This window comes from Pseudochaenichthys georgianus, chromosome 7, assembly GCF_902827115.2.
Source record: "Pseudochaenichthys georgianus chromosome 7, fPseGeo1.2, whole genome shotgun sequence".
Lineage (NCBI taxonomy): Eukaryota > Metazoa > Chordata > Actinopteri > Perciformes > Channichthyidae > Pseudochaenichthys > Pseudochaenichthys georgianus.
The window spans coordinates 5,146,846-5,172,555 of NC_047509.1; the positions used below are offsets into that span (position 1 = coordinate 5,146,846).

The window sequence follows — 25,710 nt, forward strand, 5'->3', positions numbered from 1 at the left end:
AAAGGATTTAATGAAGAAAAAAATGCATTGTAATTGTTTAGCATAATTGAAGATAACAATGTACACAAAAAGCCCTAGCCGTATCTATGTTGTATTTACTATTATATATTTTTTTTATTTAATGTCATTGCAATTTTAGATATTTGTTTGTACATGCAACTTTATAAATAAACAACAAAATAAAAAGGCGTCCAGTAAAAGGGAAAAGGTTGGGCATTACTGATGGAGAGGGACAAGTGTGCACCCTGGAGGTTAGCAGGTAGCATAGCACGAGCATCTAAACTCTATATAACCACAGTCCGGTGCTGCAGATATATAAAAAAGGCCAATGTGTCCAGTAACAAACGAACACCCCAAGAGGACTGGACGAGCATCACACTCATTATCAAAAACATGAAACATCAAAGTGCATGATCTTTATTTGATATAATGTGAAGGGCCGTCCAGGTGGCGGCAGAACGATGAACGCATACGGCTCTTTTCACAAACAACAAAACAGCCTTTGTCTGGATCTCAGCTATTCTGCCAGCACGTGAATAGAAACACCTGCAAAATGATAAAAGGTATAGCGTTTGTAAATACATGAAGCAGCTGTTCAGTCTGTTTCTCATTGGCCTTAAAACCCCCCATGTTTGTATAATAATAAACCACCAGTTTGAGAGCAGCCGCCGGTGAAAACCAAACTCTGACCCAAGAGGACTGAAGCGTCGACCCCTGAGATTAAAATCCAACGTGCAATCGGGAAAAGACATGTTGAACAGCAGGTAGTGGCAACACAACTCTGGATGATAAAATGAAATCATGAATTTATTACTTCTAATATTTTAAACTAGCTCTTTTTTTTGTCTCCATCTTCATATATAATGTATTCAGTATACAAACAGTTAAACGTAGATGATGTCATTGTGAACAGTAGCACTTATTCATCAAAGTATTTTTAAAAACTCCATCCATCCTGTGCTTTTGTTAAAGGTCTTTATCTAAGGCTCCATTACCTGGATCCCCAATGTGGTTTTGTGATGCTGCTTCGTCTTGGCTTGACACGTGTTTCTGGCACCAACACCAAACTGATCCAGGTTCTGTTTGGATCACTTTCTGTGTGATGGAGGCAGCAGAAGACGAGCGGTCCATTTTCTTTTTCTGCTGTGACCCCACTAACACGTCAGGTAGGGCTGAGCCAGAGGTGTGATGCGTCACCTCAGAGCCTCAGATCCCCAGGCGTATGTCTCCCTCTAGTGGCCGCTTTGCCCTTCACTCCTCTGCCAAATAAGCCTCACCTTTTCCACCCTAGTCGTACAAAGAGGCGCTACGTGCCACCGCGACAATTATCTTTGGCTTTGGAAAGTCACGAAGCGGCACATACAGTCGATGTGAGGTCATCTACTGCAGGGCACAAAGAGGTTCATGCCGAGTTCGCCTTACGCCCAGTGGACCTGAGCTCCTGCCTTGGAGTGGCGTTTGGCCTCCATGATGGAGAAGGCCTCCTGCTCCTCTCCGATCTCCGTCAGCCTCTTCTCCTCCAGGAAGGACACCAGCGAGTCCCTCATGTCCACCACATCCAGCATCTGTTGGAGGACCCGCTCCTCCTCCGACTGCTGCTCGGGCGTCTTGTCTACGGATTAAATAATGTATCAATGACAATGTGAACAAATTGTGTTTGTAGTGTTGAAGCTACAGAGATGTAACACATGTGAGTTTCAGCTACTTCTTTAGCAGACCGGAGGCATCCGTCAACATCTGTGTTGTTTTGTATTGGTCTAAACCATGTTGCAACAAATCTCTCCTTAAACCAGCGTTAATCATGTGGAGGAGCCAGTGGCGAACCGTGTCTATCACAACTGGACCTTCTGGACCAATCGTCGCATTGGTCCTCTGTCTCGAGCCAGTTAACTAGCGGGCCTTCTAGAACACCCTGGAACCGAGGGGAACTCTGAAAGAACACGCCCATTGGCTACAAATCAATATCTGATTGGTTGATCAAACTGTCAGTCCAAACGTACGCTCTCATTCAGTGCAACGGCCAGGGCATCCTATCAAGGATGTAGAATACCTTGTTGAAGGACATTCTACCCAGAGACCCACAACAAGATCTGATTGGTTGCTTTCTTTTCTAACACAAACCACTGAAATGCGTAGAGCATGGTCCGAGAAGGACAAACAAATCAACGTAACACTGATATTACAGATCAACAACACGGATACGATTCTCATTTATTCATTTTAAACACATTTTATTTATATAATTAAATCGATTTGTTGTCGAGTGTTTTATCCGAGTGTTCGGGGTGTTCTCTGAATACCTTGAAGGCCCTGACGGTTCGCCACTGGGAGGAGCAGAGAAGCTACAGCACCGGTTACACGCTATATAAAGAAGATATTTATCCGTCTCACAAGTTCACAAGTCAAATATTAACTTTCTGCTAGTTGTGTTCCTGCAGGTTGTGTGTGAACTCAGGTAAATAAGAAAAGCCGGAGTTTAAACATTGATGGAGAAACAGCGATAGGTAATCAGGATTTCACCTGAATAACATCCGCTCAGTGCCTCAAAATGAACCCATTTCCAAAGAGTCCAAAATACGTATTTCCCTGTGCGACGGACTCTTGAAAAATAATGTGATTTATATTATTTTTTTACATCTAGAACTGTTATCTAGCTCTCACTGCGTCGTTTTATGTCGCAGCAGCTGTTTTCTGTGAACAAGCTTTCCAATGTCACCGTACACTGTATCCACCGACATTACGCACCACACGGGAAGCAGACACATTGAGCAGCTGTTTATCATTGAGTTGCATTGAGCAGCTTTAGAGACAGAGCTCCACAGTTTGTAGATACCAAAAAGAGAACTAAGCAAAAGTGAATATTACATACAGAGGTGGACAATGTTTGTGTGTCTGCTAGAAGTGTGAGGAAACAGGCGTTTGCTAATATGTATATCAACTTAAACAATGACATGTCAGTGTTAAACAGGTGTTCCTGCTGCCCTACTGCAAGCGGCTACAAACCAGTCCATGCGAGTTTAAATGAAAAAGAATCAGAATAACTTCTAAATGAGATCTAATTTGGAGAAGGTGTGTTTTATGTGACCAAAAGTCCTTGCTTATGCTCACAAAAAAGGTAATAGTTACTAAAAACCCTGAAACTGGGTTTTACTCCCTTGAACTAAGACGGCATCAGCTTTAGTTGGGAAATCTTTACCGCCAGTTTAGTCAGAAAAACAAAATACAATGCCTAACAATGTTTTAATGTGCTAAGGGACACGTCTGTATTATCTTAGAGACAGTGTTGACGAAAGACTAACTCAGACACACTATACACTTGCTAGCCAAGCAACTGGAAGGCTACAAACAACCCATAATGCAACACTCTCAGTAGATCTGTTGTTTATCGGGTCCTCTCTGGCATCAAAAGGAATATTAGAGGTTAGGAATACATTATGTCTCGTCCTCCAATACAAACCAAGCCCTGTGTTCTGATATCCTTTCTGTAAACAAATATCGTCCTATACTGTATTTGGGCCGATTCACTTGATTACAGAAAGCCCTGATTGGGTTAGCAGCCACATTGCCAACGCACTGATGTTCTCATTAGAGGAGAAACATGCAATGATTATCAGCCTTGGCTAAAAACACAACTGCTGCTTGTTTCCAAGTTGGCTTGCTCCCTTCTCTTCAAAATCAATAGGCCTTTTCAAGAAGCTTCTGCAACAAATGTGCTTTTGTTTTCACCCCAAAATACCCACCGTTCATCTCCATGTACTTCCTGAGCTCCAGCTCCAACGTGCTCTGCTTGTCCTCCAGCTCCAGCTGCCGGGACCTGAGAGGAAAACAAACATTGGCTGAGTCATGTGGGCGTCCTGCTGGCTGCAGGTCGTCATGAGGCCATTTTACAAATAGAGACCGACTGTTATGATTGGTCGCTACAGAGGTGAGAACAAACTGCAACTAGTCCATTTTTATGATCGGTTTTCAATTTACCGTAGTGTTTTCATGTGTGGCTACTGTGTGTAGTAGTGTTTTCACTTTTATTAGAATCGCCCTTATGTATATATATATTTTCAAAGTAATAGTTATTTTTGTTATTAATTGATGTAGTAGGCTATATGTTTCTTTTCCCTTTCATTCACGTAAAATAAAATCCTACTTTTGGATTTAAGGTACCGATAAGGCATTTTTCTTTGTGTTGTTTTACATATTACCATTTGTCAGAAAAATAAAACGTTGTATTTCGAGCAAAGTACATGTATGGACAAACCAAGATAATAAAATAGCTGTGGTATCCCAGCATATCTACACGGGCCTTTACCGTGCAACAAAGAGCAGCCCATGCACTCATCAGTGTTTTTAATTAAGGAGCTGAACACTCACGCCACCATGAGGTCAGACTCCTCAGTCACCAACGAGTTCTTCTCGTGGACGAGTTGGATCCAATGCTCGATCATGTCAGGAGAGCCGTTGCTGTCTGGAGGTGAAAGACACAGCGTTTAGTTATCTATGTGTTCATTGTGTTTGTGGAAATAAAGAGAGGCGGGTTTTTAAGGAAATTCTAGATGTAGTTTTACTGCATGCGACACAGCGTCCATGTAATCGTCTAAAGAAAAAAATGGAGTGAATCTCTCTGGGTGTTGCTCAATGTCAAGGAAGGATGCTCCAGAGCCACTATTTCAAGGATGCTACGTCATCGAGTCCCGTCGAAGGACTGTTCCAATGTCCAGGATCCTTGGAATTCTACAGAGCCCGGTGTCCTTCGTAGTGAGAAATTTCGAGGCTGCACATGTGTAGACTCCGCGGTCTTAAAATCCCCACAATGCTTTGCGCACGAACCCATTTCCAAATCTTTGGCGGAAAATGCGCGCCATTTACGGCGGGGCCTCGCATATGACGCACACCTGTCAGCCTGTTCCACCATTCTTTGTTTTACGAGGCTAGGAAGGATTCTTGCCTCGCTTCTGAAGGAAGTGACTCGGAAGACGTGTCCTACCAAGGAAGCATCCTCAACATTGAGAAACACCCTTTGTGTCTGGAAGTTGTTTCATGTGAATTCAGCTGCCTATTATTTAATCACATCAATACATACATGTATTCAATGTGTAAGTTCGGTCATTCAAGAGACCAATATATTCGGTCTTAAGGAAGCACCTGGTTTATGGTTTAACTAAGTATACTTACCATGTGCACTCTCTAGTTTCATTTAATGCTTAAAATAAACAGTAGCTCCTTTTTGTATTTTTCACAGTCTTTTACCACAAAATAAAAATCTCAGAATCCATTTCCAGCTGTTTTTAAATCAAATCAATGTCAAAAGTTCTTCTACATAAAGAAGTTGTTAGGGTCTCACCAGCCTCTCCGCGCAGAGTTTGCTCCAGAATGACACCTTTATCCTCCAACTCCTTGAAGGTCACCTCGATCTCCTCCAGCCTCCTCTGGATGGACTGAGACCACAAACACACCAGTTAGACAAACAAAACATGTACACTTTACAAAACAAGTACACTTATACTGTTTTTGTTTTTTATAGCGCATCAGTGTTTCCGCCAGACCAGGGCTGAGAGGGCGTCCATCCCGAGAGCGGGGGGGGGGGGGGGGGGGGGGGGCGTCCCTTATAGATACTATCTCTTTACGTTAGTGAGCCGGATCATTTGACTTTATGTAAACACATATTTCCATTTGAGAGGGTAGTGATTGGTCTAATGGATAGTGAGGTGGGCTGAAGATCGGAAGGCTGTGAGTTCAAATCCCCACCACCCCCCCCAAGTATATTTCAGATCTGTGGGAAACACTGACCGTAAGAACCCTGTAAGTTACTTCGAATGCAAATCAAACATTTTCCACTGCCTTTGCTTCGCATTAAAAATGTTGAACTGGTCACAATGTGCAACTTCTATAGTGAAGAAGCCACAAGACATGCATTCATCACGTTGTTCAAAATGTTGCAGCTGCAAAGTAACCAACTTTGTGCAGGATGGTATCAGACCATGGTGGCTTCAGAAATGAATAGTGCCCTTCTGTTGCATTTCTCACTGCTCAAGAAGTGTTAAAAGCCCACAAGGCCTGCTGTATTAAGAGTCAAAACTGGTGCCGCCAAATAAACAAACAGGATTTAAATATTAGGGTTTAACACTTAACACACAACACGTATTGCCTGCTCATGTGGACACGGGAGCTTTAGAATGCAGGGTTCATACACTTTGTCCCCAATGATTTTGAATGTCTTCTCCATGACCTTTACCTAATTTTCCATGACCAAAAACATTACTCTTTCTCAGCGGTACCACTGGAAATGGTTTATTTGAACATGGAACAGGAAACTAAGGTCTGAAACATGTTGTGCCTCTAAAACAAATCCAATAGTAGGCTTACTAGCTTCTACTCGCTAAAGCAACTAAAATCTCTCACCAGCAAAATACCTCGTCAGTTAAATGCCATTTTACGTTTCATTACTATACGATACAGTATTTATTAGTATATAGTATTACTATTTCGGCGATTAGCTAAAATATTAATTATATTTGATGCAACTTTAGTTACATTTCCAAGACTTCTCCAGGTTTTTAATGACCGTAAGAACCCTGAAAATGGTACATTCATTTATTTTACCATACCAATACTGCGATCACTGCTTATCGAGTAAACATGGAGAAGCCACTGGCCAATAAAATATTGATTAGCTAAGAGGGTTGCTCCGGTTTGAGAGCCACTGACCTGAGCTTTGCGTAATCGCTGTAATTCACTCGTCTTTGCTCTCCGCTCAAGTGTCCTCATCATCATCAACTCCATCTTCTCGGCCTGAACGGGGTCTGCTGGCAGCGTCTGAAACTAGAGGCAGGATGTACTGCTGATTAAACTGTAGCTTCTCACTTTCACTTTTAACGCAAACATCAGCTCCATTACCTTCTCTTCAAATAAGTCGACATCATCTCGATCTAATATATCATCATCGTCGTCGTCGTCATCATCGTCGTCATCGTATCCCCCGTTAGTGCTGTGTCTGAATGTTGTTTCTGTTGTGGGAAAAGCCAGACAAGATGTCGAAACAAGTGCAAAAGTGTTTTCCTGTGTCCTCCGCTAAGCGTCTGTAGAATCTGTTTTATATAATCGTGTGTTTTAAACCGTGCTAGTGAGTTATTCATTTGGCCTATTTCTTCAGCAGCAGTTTCAGACAGACAGACAGACAGACGGACAGACAGACAGACAGACAGACAGACAGACAGACAGACAGACAGACAGACAGACGGACAGACGGACGGACGGACGGACGGACGGACGGACAGACAGACAGACGGACGGACAGACAGACGGACAGACGGACAGACAGACGGACAGACGGACGGACAGACAGACAGACAGACAGACAGACAGACAGACGGACGGACGGACGGACGGACAGACGGACAGACAGACAGACGGACGGACAGACGTCAGGTAACTGCTAAATAAGGTCATGAAATCTGGGATCATGTCAGGTCTGAGGGGACAGAGGATGCAACATATATGACTGTATGGCCTTTGAAGTGTATATGAACTGGAAGATGATCTTGGTCTATCGGGCATCACACTATTGACAGCTTGGCTGCAGGGTAATGCGTCTCACCGTGCTGTGCAGCAATATCATATTTAACTTCCCTGTGTCTGCGTTTTATTGATTCCGCTTTGTCTTATTCTTTAATGAGTGTTACATCGGATCCACAACAAGTCCACTCACCGACTCTCCCCGGATGATTGACGAGGACGCTGAGCCGGGGGTCTCTGCTGATCCTCGGGGACGACAGGTTCCACGGGGAGAACTTGGACCGGACCCTCGCCTGTCCGCCCGGCATCTCTTTCCTCCTGAAGCAGCGGCGGTGCCTCTTCTCTCGCATGTGACTGGCGGGGTTCCCGCTCCAGTAGCCCTCCTCTTCCTGCCCGTCCTCTGGTTTGGGAGGGCTCGTTCCTCCTGCTGTAGCCGAGGACGAGGAGCAGGATGAAGATCCACCGGGGGTCTCCGAGTCCGAGTCCACGCTGAGGCTCTGGAGGTTCACCAGCTGGCTTTTCTCCTCATCGCTGATCTTAAGCTTCCGTTGCTTCGGGCGAGAGTCTGGCGCTGCCTTTGAGATGTCTTCTGTAGGAGTCGGAGACGATTGTCTTTCTGGAGTCGAGGGGTTGAAGATGTGGACGGAGCGAGGTTTCGCTACGGGAGGAGAGGGCTGAGGGCTGGGTGGGAGCTGGGATTTGCGAGGCTTAGGGACGGGATGTGGCACCGACTCCTCCTCAGTGGGAGCTGCTGCCGCCGCCTCCGTTATAGATGGAGTTGTCGAGTGAGGAGAAGGACCACAGTCCAGAGTGTGCTCGTACTCCTCCTCTGATGGAGAGTGCGTATACTCATCACTGGAGAGCCGGTTGTCTTCATTGGTTGTTTTGTGATTCCCTTCACTATCCTGAATACAGAAATGAAAAAAAAAAGACATTTAAAAAAGGCACACATTCCTGCTTTTGAACACAAACTATGCTTTGACACCGTCTCTGTACCAAATGCAGCTTCCTGTCACCGCCATCGTTTTACGGCGTTGTTGAAAAAGTGCAGAGAATTTCTTTTTTTTAACTATTGAAAAATTCCAACAACGTCCAAAAAAAAGGCACATCCCATCTGTGCTCATATTTACTGTATATAAAACACGGCTTTCAGAAATAAAATAAAAGATGTCTCGAGATAGATGGAATAGAAACGGGTGCATAATAAAGACAGGAATTAGCATATCAGAATTTACATTAAAATATAAAACACATTAAAAAAAAATATTGATGTAAATATTGATAAAATATAGTTTCATTTGAATTTCACAACCGTATCAAAATGTAATGGTCCACTTCAATTTCATTCTTAGGTTCAAAAGTATCTTATTCATATATTTTTCATTATATGACTTTAATAATTACTCTCTTTAAGCAATACATTTTACTAGCTTTACTTTCTTAGCTAATGACGAAATTACCTCCATATTTCCGTTTGTATTTAATAAGGAAACATGTTCACCTTCTGTTTCATAACTAGTCAACATCATTATTTTGAAATCCCAGAAAACTGACATCAATCTCTTCGACAAACCTCTGAGCATCATGGGATGGAGCGGCATTTCCACAAACACGCAAAACATGTGTGGAAAGTACGAATCGGGTAAACTAACATTTGCATTATTTGTGCTGCGAGCGATCGAGCGCTGCAGGCTGAGCACACCGGACCAGACGGATGGTTTATCATGCAAAAGGAAACGGTGTAGCATCTGCTCTGCTCAGTGACCCACCTTACAAGATGTTTCTGCCCCGTGTTGCAGCTCCAGTTCTTCAGAGTGCAGCTCACAGTAAAACCTCCCTGAGGGGACAGCAGACAGAAACAATGAAGGGGTTGAAAAGTCAGACACAACTGAATGTTGACGTGTCAAAGAAGGGGAAGAAAAAGGCGCCTGCTGTTTTGATAAATGATTAATGTCCTTTTAGTCTAAATGGAGCCACTTTAAAAATGGTCTTAGTGCAAATTATTAATTACAATAATGAATGAATAAAAAGGCAGTGCTTTACTTGTTGTTGAGAACACACATGATACAAGTGGAGCAATAGCTGTTGAAACCGTTACATTTAACCGACGCTTTTATCCAACAATAGTTGCATTCAACCACGAAGAAACAAACTCCAAAATGGTGTGAGGACCCGTGAAACCAGAAAGCCATAGACTGTAACTGTGACGAAAAGTCTAAATATTGCAACATACATGGACAGAAACTTGAAGAGAAACCAACAATATATTAATAGTTGTTGGTGTTGCATTATAACTGTACACACATGACAATCTTCCTTTTATAATTCTGACAAAAGAGGACATTAAAGGGGCCCTTTTCTGCTCTTTGGGGGTTTCCCTTCCCTGTAGTCGTGTGTTATACAGGGTTTTCTGCATTTAAAGGTGGGGTAGGTAAGTTTGAGAAACCGGCTCGAGATACACGTGTTGTTATATTCCATGGAATGCTCTTAACATCCGATAGCAATGAATATCTGAAGTGCTTTGACAAAAAATCCATAAAAAAATGTCACCTCTGGAAGCTGTGTCGCTGTAAAAAGCACGACCAATCATCTGAGCCGACCCGGCTAAAGTAACTGGATGGCCTACCTGCCTGTCAGCCTTCCATCGGGGCACAAACTTATCTCGTGCCCTCATTGGTCATGTGCGCGTTCGCGTGTGTTGGAGGAGGGGCTCTGTGAGGAAGTGGCAGATTTTTCTAGCGCACTCGAGCCGGTTTCTCCAAAATTACCTACCCCACCTTTAAAGGATCTGCAAAGGCTACAATCCCAAAGTTCCCTCCAGAGGAAGTTTCTCCCCTCCTGCCTGTAATGCCTCCATTGTGACTCCTTTGTTTACTTACATATCGAGCTTCTATTGACCAGCTCTCCGACACATTGTACGTGCTAGGCTAAGGGGCGGGACATCTCTTAACGGTTGACCAATCAGAGCAGACTGGGCTCTGGTTTCAGACAGAGGGTGAAAAGAGGTGCTGCAGCACAGGCAGTATGAGAGAAATAAAGAGCTTTTTGAACATTAAAGCATGGAGACACGTCCCAGTAGAGACACGTCCCAGTAGAGACATGTCCCAGTAGAGGCACTACATACTGATAAGAACCTGAAGATGAGCACAATATGTCCTCTTTAAGTGCTCACCCGTAGTCTGATCAAAGGTGTATCCTCCCAGTCGGAGTGTGATGCTGCAGCGATGGCAGGTGAAGCAGCTTCGATGGAAGAACTTTCCCTCAGCGCTGACCCTCTCCAGCACGTAGACCCTCTGTCCACAGAAGTAACACTCATCACTGTTTGTCAACGACACACAAGCATCAGGCTCAGGAGTAGGGATAGGTGAAGGACTGCGCTCAGGGCACACCGGCAGCACCACCGTCTGGGGGGAAAGGGCAGATCAATTCAGTCAATTGCCCCCCAAAAAAGTAAGAAGGATTATTACAAAAAGCTTCAATCACAACTCACACTGTCCTCCTCTTCCATTGTGGTCTCTCTTTCTTTCTTCAAAGATGCCAGCTTTTCCTGCAGAGAAAAGAAGAAATATTAACATCACACGACGTGATTATGTGGAGAACATTCACACCAGTATAATGATTAAAAAAAAGAACCCACGTCTCTTGGAAAACATCTAATAATGTTGCCCTGAAATAACAGATGTGAGTCACAGACAGCACAGGCAGGAGGCCCAGACGTGAACTCCAGCCAAGCACACCAGTGTGTTAAATATCTGTATCAAACGTCTCTCGGTGCCGTGTACACAGTGACAGTCACAGTGGGCGTACCTTGCGTCTTTGCAGAGAGTTGTGCTTCAGCTTGTTCAGGAAGAAGACAGCGGACTGTGTCGTGGAGAGACTCAGAGGCTTGGCCGGCGAGGGGAAGGCTGCAGGGTCTGTAGCACAACATAAAATGAAAAGAGAAACATTTTATTGAGACACACAAGAAATGCAGGTTATCCCACGAGGTTGAAGACACCTGATTTGGCCTACTTGCACAGCTTAAAAATATCCTAATTCTACCTTTTTGTAATCTACAAGGTACGTCCTTTTATCTGTAATACTCTGTTGGAAATATCCTCTTACTTGTATTCTCCGTAGCGCCACAGCAGATGCATTTAACTTGTCAATCCGCATAAAAAACTCTTCAGCTGCTGCTCTCACTACTACCACCACTCCCATGCTTTCATCATTCAGCTGAGGTTACGGGAGAATGACAGCTCCCTCCTGACTGCACCTCAGTCGGTGGATCCCGTGCAGCGCAGCAGAGCATCACACACACGCAGCAGAGCATCACACACACGCAGCAGAGCATCACACACACACGGCGAGCATCACACACACGGCGAGCATTTATCACACCCACTTCAGAGCCTACACACGCGGGGCTCTGTCATTTATTGCTGCACAAACTCCTCATGCAAAGACTGTGAAAATACCTCAGCTACAAATATCCGGGATAATATCCTGCTCGGGCGCAGGAACAGTAGATCCCCTTCAGGAGATCCTCGTCCCATAAGCCACACAGTGACTGACTGTTTGCTCTTTCTGCTGCACGGCTGGTTTATGCAGGAGAGCAGCACAACCAGTAGAGGCTGGCTCTGCTCTGAGCTCAGCACTAGCCACTTAAGCCGAATGAATTCTGGGTAACAGGCTCTTAAAGAGACAGCAGCCATTTAATCACTTCTCAACACCAGACACGTTTCAGTGGGAAGGCTCCTGACCCTTGTAGGGTGATGCTAATGCAGTGTCTAAGCAACAGAGTGACGTAAGATGAAGCTGCTGTCATCAATCATTGTCTTCAGATATATTTCAGATTGTAAACAGCATTAAAAATTACATACATAATGAAAATATGAACTGTGTGAAATTGTAAAGTGTTTTTTTTTTGGCTTTTAAAATCATGCTTCGACATTTGTGTTACCCTTGCAAATGCCAAGTAGACAGATGTTTACCTTTTGCAGGCACAGCGAAGGCCTTTTGGACCTGGGTGAGATAGAGGACCATGGACAACTTGTCTATCTGACCACCGTTGGCCAAGTCGCTGGCAGCCATGACAGGAGGGATGCCCAGCTCCTTCTCCAAAATGCTGAAGGCCAGTTGGTTGTTGTGAACAGCACTGGACTCATCCAGGGCGGACATGTCACTGTGGAGGAATAAGAAAACCTGGGATTAAATGTTGTAGCTGAAGAAGAAATGATGAATTTGCTTCAAACACAAGCGGTGTATGGAAATAGGCTCATTTTATAGAATATTTATCCGACATATTTAGGTCAGTGAGTAGCTGCATGTTAGCTTAATTGAGAAGTGTATTTGTATTTTCAGGGTTTTATTTGCACGCCAGAAGACTAGACAGTAAGGGACATGTACATTGTATGATCCAAGATATTTACTTTTCTTTTTGATGTCAAATCAGTGTTATGTCCAGGCCTTTTAAACATTGTTGTTGTGAGATGGCTGACATTTTGTATGCTTCACTAAATGCTTTTAACGGCTAAGGAACTTTAAGTGCATTTGTGACCTGCTCCATCGAAATCAGTCGCTTTGACCCGAACAGTACACTGTTGGAAAGAGGAGATTCCTAGCTTTCTAATGATATCAGGAATGTTGTTGTACTCCAAATATTAAGCTAAATATGTTACATTATATAATGACTGTCACCGAGTCATCATTTTGAGAAAAAGGCCTTTAAAGTTTCCTCTTCTCTGGAATCCATCGACCCGATTGATTATTAGCGGAGCAAATGATCAACATAATACGGAGGAAACATATTTTGGTTCGGATTACTGGTCTGGGGGAAGCTCGCGAGTGTGTGTGTATACGTGTGTGTGTTGGTGTAATTTTGCGTTAGTGTAAAAGTATTGTTTTTTCGTGAAAAAACTCACGAGAAACACCGGCTGTTGTTATGCCTGCTGTGACGTTAAATTACTCCGTTCTCCGCTTGTAATTATGCCGTCACAAGCTTCAAAGTTGTATTTATCATCTGAATTTGCCAAAACAAGTTTAATATTCTGAAAGCCAAGACTTTGTTTAATTGAATCAGATGAAAACAAACTGTAACGGACCCTGCCGTGCCGTGTTATCTATACTATACGCTTCCATTCATAATTTCAGCCGGAGGGAGGGGGGCGGCGCTGCGGAACAGCAGAGTGGCGAGGGAGCGGTGCCTGTCTTCGTCCCTTTACAAGCTTCAAACATGTATTTATCGTGTGATTTTGGAAATAAAAGTGTCATATTCTGAAAGCCAACACTTTGTTTATTTAAAATCAAACAAAACACCCGAACCCCGAAAAAACTATTTTTTTACGCAAATCCACGTTTATTTTGAAATGAGCCGTTGCGACTTCAGACTGATGTCGATAGAGCGAGTCACATTTGTGGTGCTTTTTTGCACCAATTGGTTTGTGAAAAGGCTATATGGGACATGCAACAACATAAATAACAGCATTTCAAATAAAGAATATGTCTGCCCCTAATGTGATTCTTACGGTATGTCCCAGAGCAGCCACTTAGTGAGACTGAGTGGATTTGTCTCAAAGGACTGTGTCATGTTTACACAACTAAACAAATGAACTGATATAAAGAAACCAACAATCACATGAAACAAAGTAAATGGTCACATGAGCTGGGGTCCGAAGTGGTGGATCAGAGCGCACAGAGCCATCCCGGACCTCCAGGATTGTGTGAAATCTTTTACAGCCACATTCTTATAACCCGCTGTGTTTTTCTGGCACCATTTCAACAACTCCTCAAAACCACTGGCAGAATCTGTGGGGAAACAAAGGCAACTCATCAGAGCGTGCTCTGCGACCAGTGGGGAGGCTTTCACAGCCATAAACACCTCTTTCTGGGATGTGTCAATATTGTGAAAGAGAATGTTGATCACAATGTGATTCCACCGTTACATCTTGAAATAACCGAGGCCTTGAGAGGCTGCACAGTGAAGAGGAGCTGACCTTGACGCAGGTAAGAAAACCTATTCTTCTGTTTCTTGCTCGTTGGATTGGATTTATCAACGATGTATAGGTGCTGCACCTGAAGAGAGAGAGACAGTGCGTGAGTGGCGGCTTTAAAACTTTACTTTTCAAGCATTTCAACATGTTACACAAATGAATTTATTCCTAAAGAAATACTAAGAACAGACAAAGAATAATATATAAATAAATAATATAAAAAATGAATATGTCAAGAAAAGAGATGGAACAATAAGCTGTTGTAGAATAAAACGGATGTCATCGAATAATATTGAATGATTGAATCCCCACTCGACATTACAAAACAAACAAACACATTGTTCTTCTCATTAGATTTGTCAATAGACTAAACCCATATGATCCCGTATTAAAGTACATTTTCACTAGTTCACACAGCACAATTTGTAAAGCAAACAAACATACTTAAAATGCAATAGATACATTTTATTCTACTTTATGCCATTCAAAGTATCATCAGTTTTACTATAATATATATATAAAAAATACATAATACTGAATAAAATAGACAAGGTACTTTTATCAGAACGTAAAGTATAGTTTCGCATTACTTTACTTTTACGAGATGATGTGTTTTTTTTAACCTGCATCCTTGCCCTAAGCTTCATGAAGATGAAACTGATATCTGTGTTGAGTGCAGAGAGGATAGCAGCGCTGACCTGGTGGGCCTGGATGGAGGAGAGGTTGACTCTCAAGTACCGAGTTTTGGGGTCGATGCTGTAACTGACGTAGTTTTTCCTGCAGTTTTCTGGGGTGGTTTGAGACAGGACCTGGTAGATACTTTCTCTGTGTGTTTGTCGAAGAGGAAACATTCATTTAAAGCCAAGGGAACACAGAGGTGCATCGATTGGAACGGTAATATAAAAACTAACACTCAAAAAGGAAGGTAAGATGAGGATGCAATTAAAGGTCACTCAACCGTACACATGCACAGGCTAAATGAACAGAAACAAAACTATTCAGAATAACTTTAACATATAACGAATATCAGGATTTAGTTGGTATTACAGTACATACATCTACACGCACATGCTTTTATTTGACATGTATATGTAAATACAAAGAACCAGGGAGGATCTTTTACGTGTTCAAATTGGCCAACATGACTTTTGTCCAGACCAGCCTTTCATTCTTGTTACATCAAGTAATCACGCTGAAATATTCTCTTCACCCTCTGCAATCAATGCAACTACCCATCTCACTAATTATTTCAAGATGGGATTCGTGCTGATGAGGAGACCCACATGAATACTAATCAATGTGGCCGCTTGGTTTTTATACTTTATATTCCCAAACTTTCAAGGCCACCTATTCCCTTTCTAAACATTTAAAACCTTATGTTAGTTTTCCTTGAAACAAAATATCATACTTATAGTAGACCCTACCATTTCAGGTTTTGAAAGTGCTCTATATCAGTGAATTAGGGAATAGAGAAATAAGTCAGGTAGTGAAGAAACAGGAAGTAGAACCTCAGTGGGTTTTGCATGATATTACTCATTGATATGATCCAACTATACTACTACTAATATATGCAAATACTACTACTAATATGCAAATCTCTGTAGTGTGTGCTTCTCAGTAGATTTGTGAAGCAGACCCACCGCTCAGCCAGGACCTTGAGATGGGGGGTCCCGAGGCCCCAGCTCCTCACCATCCACGCTGTGTCAAAGGAAGCGAGAAACCCCCGAGCGATGCCTGTGCCCAGAGGCCAGAAAGGCTGCAGAGAACAGAGAATAAGCATTTAACTCATTAAGAGCTCATGCTACAGAAAATAAAACAGCTGCTCAGACAGTCATAAGCTTTATGTAAAAAAGTTCACGGCTAAGTAAGCAGCGGTTTTTATGAGGCTTCCTCGATTCCACCGGGTCCGTCTGCGTAGCGTTACGGCCGCTAATGCGCTAAAGCTAAATGGTAGCATCAGAATGAAGTCATGTTCACCATTTTAGTTTAGCATATTAGCATTTATATTTCATTTAATCGTTTATTTGGCAGGGACAATGCACAGTAGACAATGCACAGTATGAACACTTAAAACATGCAGATGTATCAAGCGTAACAGTGCCAGGTTTAGCTTTAAGCTAATTTCCATCCGCAGTCCCTCAAAATATGTACAGTCTATGATTAGCATGCCAACATGTGTTGAATAGCAATTAAAAAAGAACATCTGAGGAATGTAATTAGTTTGAATGGCCAAAGCTTAACAATTATTTTACGGAAATCCAAACATTGACCCGATGAACAGAGTGTTTGTCAAAAAACATGAGTCTTCAAAGTTGTTGAAATATATCCTGAGGGGTTCATGAATATCTTAACTTCATGGACATCTATTACAATGTGGTAGCGATTTGAATTAAATTAATTAAATTAATCTGTTGGCTACATAAAACAGCATGTAGGGACTCGTCCTCTGGGGACCATGAATGTTGTACTTTTTGCAAGTTCATCTGTAGTTCTGAAATATTTCACCGTGGATCAAAGCGGTGGACACATCAACCACCACCTTCAGAGCTATGTGTGGCTCAAAGAGGGAACTCGGGGAAGTTTGCACCACATCACATTCCATGTTTACCTCCACCAGGCAGTCTCCAACGAGAGCCATCAGCAGCTTCTTCCCCCTCTTCTCCCGGACCTGAGAGGCATTCTCAGCACGCTGCATGCAGGTGAAGTCGAACATGGCCACGTCTGGCTTTCCCGCGTGGTTTGGAGCAAACTGGAGGTCGGGCAGTTTACCCCCCGTGGAGAACGAGGCGGCATCATATGCATAGCAGCGCAAAGCCTCCTCGTCCACGTTTGCGGGCGCCAGCAGTTCCTCTGCGTCGCTGAAGTCCTGCAGAGACGGAGCAAGAGGTGAGATCTGATGGAGACCTTGTTCTGATCCTGAGTGACATGTACTACATTGGGTTTACAGGCTGCAGAGAAAGAGGAGATGATTGACAGTCTCTCTCTTCACACTGGAGCACCTGATGGCGGCTTCATCCATCTGGCTTGCTTCTCTTTTTCGCTGCCAATAGGAATCACACTTCCTCTTGGTAATGGATGTGTTGTTCTCACCTGTTTAATGACCCCCTTCTTCAGCAAGCTTTGCTTCTTGGCAGTCATGACGAAGTAGTGAGTGGCGTCTTTGTAGTAGACAATATTCTCCAGATCGATACCTGGAGAGAAAGCATGCTGGGCTCAGAGAGAGACAATGTGGGAGAATCAGGAAAGCTGACATTAAAAGCATTTTCGGCCTCGTTAGCTCGCTTATGATTTGCTGGAGCGGGCAGAGATACAGGGAGGTCGTAGAGAATTAAAAAGCCATTCAGATAGTGCTACAGGGCGATAAAGGTGACTCCCAATGTCTGTGTTCAGATTAGAAAAGCTACAGAGAAGGTTAGGGAGGAAGAGTGTCTTCCATAAGGGTTAATGCCGCATGTCACAGGAAGTGAACTGAAGATCAAACCAGATGAACAGCCTCACTGCCCTTTCCACACGTCACGTTGAACCCGACCCGACAGTGCGAACGTTCATCTCATGCCTTGAGGCTCCGAGCCTCAACAGGAGAACAATACAAGGAAAATAGACGCGCTGGTATTCTTATTAGAAATGTCACGGTTCAGCGACTCGACTTCACAGGTCATGTGCTCTCTGAGTGCGAGCTTTGGTATACGATGTGTTGAGGTTTCTTCCCCGTTCACTGAAAAAGAGCACAGCGTTGCTTCACTGCGTACCAAGACGCCCTCTTCCGACCTGCTGGACGTGACGCTGCTGTGCGGATGCCTACCCATCTCAGTGTGCAGCTCCTGGAAGAACTTCTGGTTGTAAATGCGAGCCACACCGCTGATCTCTGCTACCTGAGCCTCCTCCGCCGTGTGTCTGTTGATGAAGTTGGTTGTGATGCCGATAGCCAGCTTGCCTCTCAGCTCCTTATGCCTGAAACCTGAGCGGGAAAGAAAACAATCTTATTATCTCGTTATCTGTATATCACTACTTGAGGAAGTGGTGACTGTGTTTAACCGTCGGTTCTTGCACAATATCTAAAAGCAGATCTGTGCGTCTTCAAGTGCAATGTAGAACAGAAGTGGTTCACAGTGTCGTCTCACCATCAGGGACGAACCGGCCTCCTCCAGCCGAGATAAAGACGTCAAACTCGAAAGTAGAAGCAGGGTGAGAACCCGGCTGCAGCTTGGCCATCCAACCTGCAGAAGCACATGACACTTTGGTAATGACTCCACTGCTTTACATACAGATGGTTCACAACACCACCTGATGAAAGAGAGGGCGAGGAAAGAGAAAGCTGGTTTCACAGATGTTAGTACCGTTTTCTCCCGAGGGCTCAATCAAGCCCTGGAACTCCACTCCTGTGTGCACCTCCACCCCGAGGAGAAGGGACACCTTCAGCAGGATCAGCTGCAGCTGACGGATGCCTGAACACACACAATAGTATTTCATGTGGGACGTGTGCAAGGCACCAAATACAGTCAGTGATGCAAACAGGAAGTTGATGGAAACTGAAGGCCAATGTAATGTTTCAGATGGCTGCCGTGTCTCGAGCTCCTCTCCAACACGGCACTGTTTTATGTTGGTGTTTTTTTGTTGTTATGTTCTTTTTTTGATTGTTTATGTTCATGTTGCATTGTTGGAGGAGATGGGACTTAAGATTTTCATTGTCAAAACTATACTGCAGCTGATCAATTATCATATTATTAATGCATCAATTAACAGCGTTCATTCTGGCCTTTTCAGGAATTGACATTGTTTGACAATCCTACAACTTACTTTACATATATCCAGCACAACACAGACCTCTGAACAGACCTTGATGTGCACAATTGGGGAAGTTCCACTTTATGTTTATCACATTTTAGGAAACCTATTCCAACATTTTCAAAAGCATAGTCGTAAAGTACGGCCTTGTTATTGCCCTGTTGATGCAATAAGGCTATTCAATCCATTTCAAACTCCGAACTGTTTACATGCCTTACATTATCTCAAACAATTATTATTTTTCTGTTGATCACTTTAGCCCTTATAAAAAACAAAACCTGGTTCCCACTCCAGGACCCCCATTAGTCACTCACTGATGTGATCCAGAGACCCCGTGCAGAATCTCCCGTAGAACTTCTTGGCTCCGAGGCTGCGCAGGTCGCAGATGGTGTAGGGCCACAGGTGGAGGACATTGTTCCTGGAGAAAGACTCTCTCTTCTCCAGCACCAGCACCTGAGCCCCGAGCAGCGCCAGCTCGATGGCCGTCCGCAGCCCACATGGCCCCGCCCCCAGCACCAGACACTGAGAGAGAGACGGACAGACGGGACAGATGGCAATCAGAAAATGAGGAAACGTTGTTGTTTGGGTTGGCGTCACGACAAAACAAAGCATGCACTACCCTAAATGTAAAGACCCACCTGTTCCGCACGGCGTTTTACTGACTGTCCTTTACTTTATTTTTATTCTAACCTTTATCATTTCTTTAAATGACCATATTTGATTCTATATGCTCCTTAGATAACTTGTTTTGTTTTATTATTTTCTCCTTATAGCATTGTGAGGCACCTTGAGAGGACGTTGTTTTTCAAGTGTGCTATATAAATGAAATGTATTATTATTAACCGAGCCGATCAGGACAACCTTGAAATGATGGCATGAATATAGAATAGTGTTTCAAAGCATGGCATCTAATAACAAGGGTTGAGACTAAGTTTTGAAGGCTTGCACATGTTTTAATCGGCTACATCTATTTTATTTTCTCTTTTTTTTTCATTTGCAGCCTTGTTTTTCAGAGTTTCTTAAAAGTGTGTCATTATATTAATCCAACAAGAAAGAACGAGGTCGGTCTTAATCTAATCATCAGCAAGGGCCAACAGTTTAGCATGACCTAACCCTAACGGACAACGACTCAGACACGATCCAATCCCAACAAGTATTACAAAAGGTAAAAACGGCAGTTTTCACTTATATATTTGTATTGTTCCTTTTCCCCCTCTCCAGGATCAGCATGTACATCAGGGGTGTCCACACTCTCTTCACTGAGCGCCACATACAGACAAATATACAAAGGTACATGGCATGCCTCAAGAGTTCACTTTTAAGTTGTCAAAATCAATCAAAAGCAAGTCAATTGTGCTTGATGCTACGAATGCATGGATACAGGTCTCCATAGGGTTTCATTTATAGTGGTGGCAGCTCATTCCTTAAAACAGAAGCCTCATATTGCTTATAATAAGGAGACATATGAAGGGTGTATCTCTAGCTCGTAATAAGTCATTTTTATTTTTATTTTTTTTAAATCAACAAAGATATGTTTGAAAATGTTTTAAACTTAAATTGACTCAATTAATGTGTCTTATTAACACGTGAATACTACTGTGTAATATATGTTAACATATGTATTTAAGAAATACAAGTACAAGTTTCATTTTCGGGCCATATTCCATTATACTCTTTGAAATGTGGACAGCCTGATCAGAGGTCGCGCTGACTCCGCTCAGTATGGGTCAAATGATGAAGGACATTTTCATCATGAACAAATGAAACTATTATTCTCAAAACGGAACGAAAAAAACCACAAAATGAAAATAGAAGAAAATAGGAAGGAACATTTATTTATAGTCATCATGGGAGAGAAACATGAATATATAATCTAAAGAGAACGATGATCCACTGGTTCCCCCTACCTTGTTCTTGGTGCAGACCTGTCCTTGCTGGTAGTCCGTGTGAGCGGCTCTCTGGTCCAGCCTCTTCCACAGGGCTTTGGCCTTCCAGTAGTTCAGCTTCTCTTTTAACCTGATGTAGAAACTCCCAAACTCCTTAGGATTGAGATCCAGCTGCTTGCAGAGCACAGCGAAGTGATGCTTCACATCCTTACAAGTCTGGGCTAGGACGAAGTTCTCAAACGAGGCGTGTGAAGGGTTGCCGGCGTCCTGGTTCGCCATCGTGGACGACGACTGCTCAGTCCTTCCGGGTGCTCCCTCTGACGGTTAACTGTAACAGAGGAGGTTCAATCAGGTGTTTAAGAACTTCCTACCTGGAAATAATTGTGATCAGATTAGTGTTCATGATCAAAGGGTTACATCGGTGCTTCTCCCTTCCTTGGTAAAGCTCCTGTCCCCCTAATTATAGTCCAGATGTCGAAATGAGTTGCACACAGACAGATGAGTCATTACTGACTTCCTCAATGTGGTTTCTGTGGTATCTTGTGTTTGCAGCTCTAAACAGAACAGCCCTCCCCCAGCTGGCGTGTCATCCTCACAGCCTCAGCAGGGTGAGGGTCATTGCTCAGTCAGCCAGCCAGCCAGTCAGTCAGCCAGTCAGTCAGTCAGTCAGTCAGCCAGCCAGTCAGTCAGTCAGTCAGTCAGTCAGCCAGCCAGTCAGTCAGTCAGTCAGTCAGTCAGCCAGTCAGTCAGTCAGTCAGTCAGTCAGCCAGTCAGTCAGCCAGTCAGTCAGCCAGCCAGTCAGTCAGTACCCACACACACACAGTTCAATGGAAACATACGGCTAAAAACTAATTGGGGATGTAACTACTCAACCAAACAAGAACAACTATATGTGATATGATTTAAAATAAAAGCTACTATTAATGAGAATGTCTTGCATTAGCAGAATAAGCTTTTTTTTTAAATTGTATTTACGTCTGTTTGTATTAAGTTAAGTGGTTATTAAGTGCTTTGTATGACTGAAAAGTGTTGCTCTTTTATGAACTAATGGGTTAGTCTCTATATATCGTTTTGTTTTTAGTTTGTGAAGCCCCTTTCATTATGCTTAAGTGCTCTATAAATGAAAGTTGGATTTAATGACATTGGTATGCATCACACGGCTGAAACATGCATGCAGTTCAGAATAATTAAGCACCATGAATTTATCATTTGACTGAAAACTAAAACAAGAAGTAGAGCTGCAACTGAGGATATCTTTCATAGATTCATCTGCAGATTATTTTCTCCCTTACTTGATGAATGGCTTGTTCCATCAAAACTAAGAAAAACAGTTATCAGGATTAACAACAGCCAACATGACGTTCAGATATCTTGCTCGACACAACCTAAAGTCCAAAGCCAGTTAAATGTAAGAAAAGGACAGGCAGCAAAGTATTCCGTCTGAGAGCCAGGAAACAACCATTCATGTATTAATAGCGGCAAGGCAAGTTTATTTATATCGCACTTTTCAGCACAAGGCAATTCAAAGTGCTTTGCACGAAATGAAAGCCATTAGAAAATGGCATTAAAATCAGTCCGATGCAGATAAGTTTCCCGTCTATTGACAAACTGACGTGGCTCCACGCTGAAATGTACAATGAATAGAAATATACTTCATCCTTACTTAAGTTGGAACAACACACTTAGTAAGTAAAGTAGCTTTAAAGAAAATGTCTACACGATTAAAAAGACAAAACAAATATAGCGTGAATGTTTTCACACCTTTCTGTTGATAGGAAACCTTTAGAACACCATATGAGCTCGAACACACAATCTATGTTAACATTTACCTAAGGTGGGTTATTTGCAGTTAATCTGTTACGTAAATATCCCCCTGAAATAACAAGAGCACCGCACGAAGCACCGTTTTAACACTTTTCTTGCAGCAATGTATTGAAATGAATTGCAAAACATGCAAACAGTGTATTTAAGTTGTGGCTGACAATTGCGGTAACCAACGGTCGCCACGCTGCATCATTTCCTGATGGCAACATTTCTCTCACAACAACTCCCCCCTGCTGCTGAATCTGCAGCCGCTGGCCTCCACCTGCTGAGACACACACTATAATTACAGCTGCTACGTGTGTGTGCTTGTGGACCTGAAGACAAATGCATTTCAGCTTCTTTAAGAACAACATCCTCCCTGAACCATTGTGTTGTGTAGATACTCACGAGAGAGCATCACGATGACTAATGCAAACACAGATTACTAAAGCTCTTCTTCTTCGTCTTTATTTCCAACAGATTAAAAAAATAACAAATGTGAAAAACAGAACACCGTATTGTTATAATACAGTATTTATCCACATTCATGGTAATACTTGTATATTCAACAAAAAAACTAAAAAAGTCTAAATATTAATAATAATAATAAATCACGTGTCCGAAAGGGAGCAGGAGGAAGCAATGCTTATTAATTCCCACCCCTTACTTGATCAATGATTGTCCTTTAAATCCTTATGCAAGTTATTCCTACATACATTTACATTTAAACATACATATACAATCATTTCTCATCTTCAATCACCTTTCTTCATTCTCATAGTTTTCCCAAAAAGTGTTTCTGTACATCCTTTTAAACTGAATTATGCTTTGTTTCGACTCCTGCTCCAAGCCATTCCATAACACCATAACACCTCGGTCTTAACGTGTATTGCATTCCTGCCTGTGTTGCACATGGTTCCAGTTACTCAAACAAAAGTTACTACCTGCAATAAACGCAGAGACTAACACTGCTCGAGAGTCCTTAAGGGCACACATTAGTGTCCCGACACAGAGGCTGGAACATCAAAGTACAGTTTAGGTGAACATCATTAAAATTGCTCGTGAGCATCCAGAGGTGTTTAAAATGTTAGACTTTTGAAGGATATTTTAGTTCTGATGAATAGAAACGTTTAACCTAAAAGAGAAAGCAAATAAGCTTCCTGGCATTTACAGGGTTGAGCTATCAGACATTATTAATCCAGATTGCATCAAGGTGCAATCTGCTCACACGCTGTGAATGGAGCCAGTGTTTTGACAAGAAGACAACATTTTGTAAGAATAAAAACGGCCTGTGAAGACGAGACAAACTGTCAAACCTAAAAATAACTTGGAAGATCGTCTTTTATCTAATTCTCAAGGAGGCTGCTGTATTTTTTTTTTACACACACACACACACACACACACACACACACACACACACACACACACACACACACACACACACACACACACACACACACACACACACACACACACACACACACACACACACACACACACACACACACACACACACACACACACACACACACACACACACACACACACACTGACCTAATTTTGCCCAGTCCCAGTTGATTGGATCGGATTGACTCACCTTATCTCACGGGTAAGCTCTGTGCAGTGTGTTTGGTTACACCGTGTGTATCAGGACGTTGGATCACACGCCGATCTGCAGCCTGGCAGGTTTTGGAGACAGACACAGCAAAACAGAAAGAGAACACACAGATTGAGAGGGGCATAAAGGAGCACTGGAGCAGGGGAAGAAATACAATTAGGATTTCCTGCTTTTAATCTGGCTTCAACAGGGTTGCAGTGAGACATTAGAGCCTACCCTTTGCAGTGATATACAACCACAATGATAGGAAGCTGGCAAATGAACAGGAAGGCGTGGTACTGGAGCAGGTTGCAGTCACAACATGTTACCAAGAGCTCGCAGCCAGAGACAGCAGAAAGCCAACAGAGCAGACATATGTGGACAGGAAATATGGCTTACATAGAGCTGTAATACCAACACATTTATTCATACATGAAGACATATTTTACAGTGGGAGTTTACTAGGAAGAAGCAAAGAATTTACCCAGCAAACGTAGTTTAACTAGATGTAATAAAAACAGTACTGACCTAAATTGGGAGAATAAACTGATTGAAGTTAAAGAATCAGTGAAAACAGGGCAAAATAAAAATAGCAATTATAAAACGAGAATTATCATTGTTAAATCATTCATCTTGGCCGCTCTGATCTTGGCTAAAGAGAAAGCCCCAGCCTTGTGTAATGCTACACACACAAAAAAACCGCCTTCCTTACAATGGAAAAACAAGCAACACAATATGTACTCCTTAATAGTTAAACATGGACCGTTTCGAGGAGTAAAATGAGTCCTTTACCTGCTACGAAGTCGTGTTTGATCCCGGTTTCCATTAAACTGTATCCTGGATGTTGTTTCCATGTTGTTTCTCTTTGTTTACAGGTACATGGTGCGTGAGCGCTCACCTGCACCTCGCTCTGTTCTGCACGAGGAGCCTCTTCCGGGACTTTCTGGTAATTCTACACACAGCGCGCGTGCACCGGCGGCACGTGACCACCGGGTGGGGTTCGCTGATATGATTAGCCTGAGGATATGTAGGAATCACTGATACATGAGGGCTTTGGTATCTTCAAATCTAAAATGATAACAACAGCAATACTGATGTTCCTTTCTTTATTCCCTGTTTAATGTATTTTCAGAATCAGAAATCAAGAAAAACTACCACATTG

At 42.8% G+C, this 25,710-nt stretch overlaps 1 protein-coding gene across 3 annotated transcripts; it reads right to left on the reverse strand.

Annotated features, from left to right (window-relative positions):
• Window positions 1-401: 401 nt before the first annotated feature.
• On the reverse strand, window positions 402-25,480 carry mical1 (microtubule associated monooxygenase, calponin and LIM domain containing 1). 3 transcript variants are annotated; one of them, XR_004552489.1, is made up of 26 exons: window positions 25,341-25,480; window positions 24,549-24,630; window positions 21,170-21,476; window positions 19,577-19,784; window positions 18,815-18,922; window positions 18,599-18,694; window positions 18,280-18,435; window positions 17,568-17,668; window positions 17,086-17,343; window positions 16,118-16,233; window positions 15,176-15,302; window positions 14,481-14,559; window positions 14,145-14,292; window positions 12,480-12,670; window positions 11,314-11,420; window positions 10,997-11,053; window positions 10,679-10,910; window positions 9,276-9,343; window positions 7,700-8,411; window positions 6,889-6,998; window positions 6,700-6,813; window positions 5,336-5,429; window positions 4,366-4,459; window positions 3,741-3,814; window positions 996-1,612; window positions 402-546 (listed from the first exon to the last, which is right to left on the reverse strand). XR_004552489.1 is itself a non-coding variant. In XM_034087161.1 (25 exons), the coding sequence occupies exons 3-25, from the start codon at window positions 21,425-21,427 to the stop codon at window positions 1,419-1,421; spliced, it is 3,702 nt and encodes a 1,233-aa protein (XP_033943052.1). In that variant the 5' UTR covers window positions 21,428-21,476; window positions 24,549-24,630; window positions 25,341-25,480; the 3' UTR covers window positions 402-1,418. The 3 variants fall into 3 exon arrangements, 2 of the variants coding, with proteins under 2 accessions (XP_033943052.1, XP_033943054.1); XM_034087161.1 differs by having other exon boundaries at window positions 402-1,612; XM_034087163.2 differs by lacking the exons at window positions 24,549-24,630; window positions 25,341-25,480 and adding an exon at window positions 21,566-21,623 and having other exon boundaries at window positions 402-1,612.
• Between the last annotated feature and the right edge of the window lie 230 nt (window positions 25,481-25,710).

Excerpts from the sequence above, each read along its gene's own strand:
- mical1 (XM_034087161.1), bottom strand. The coding sequence starts at position 21,427 with ATGGCGAACCAGGACGCCGGCAACCCTTCACACGCCTCGTTTGAGAAC. Across the intron at positions 12,671-14,144 it reads CACTTCGGACCCCAGCTCAT|TGACATGTCCGCCCTGGATG; the intron begins GTGACCATTTAC and ends ATTCCTCCACAG. Across the intron at positions 3,815-4,365 it reads GAGTCTGACCTCATGGTGGC|GTCCCGGCAGCTGGAGCTGG; the intron begins GTGAGTGTTCAG and ends TTTTCCTCTCAG.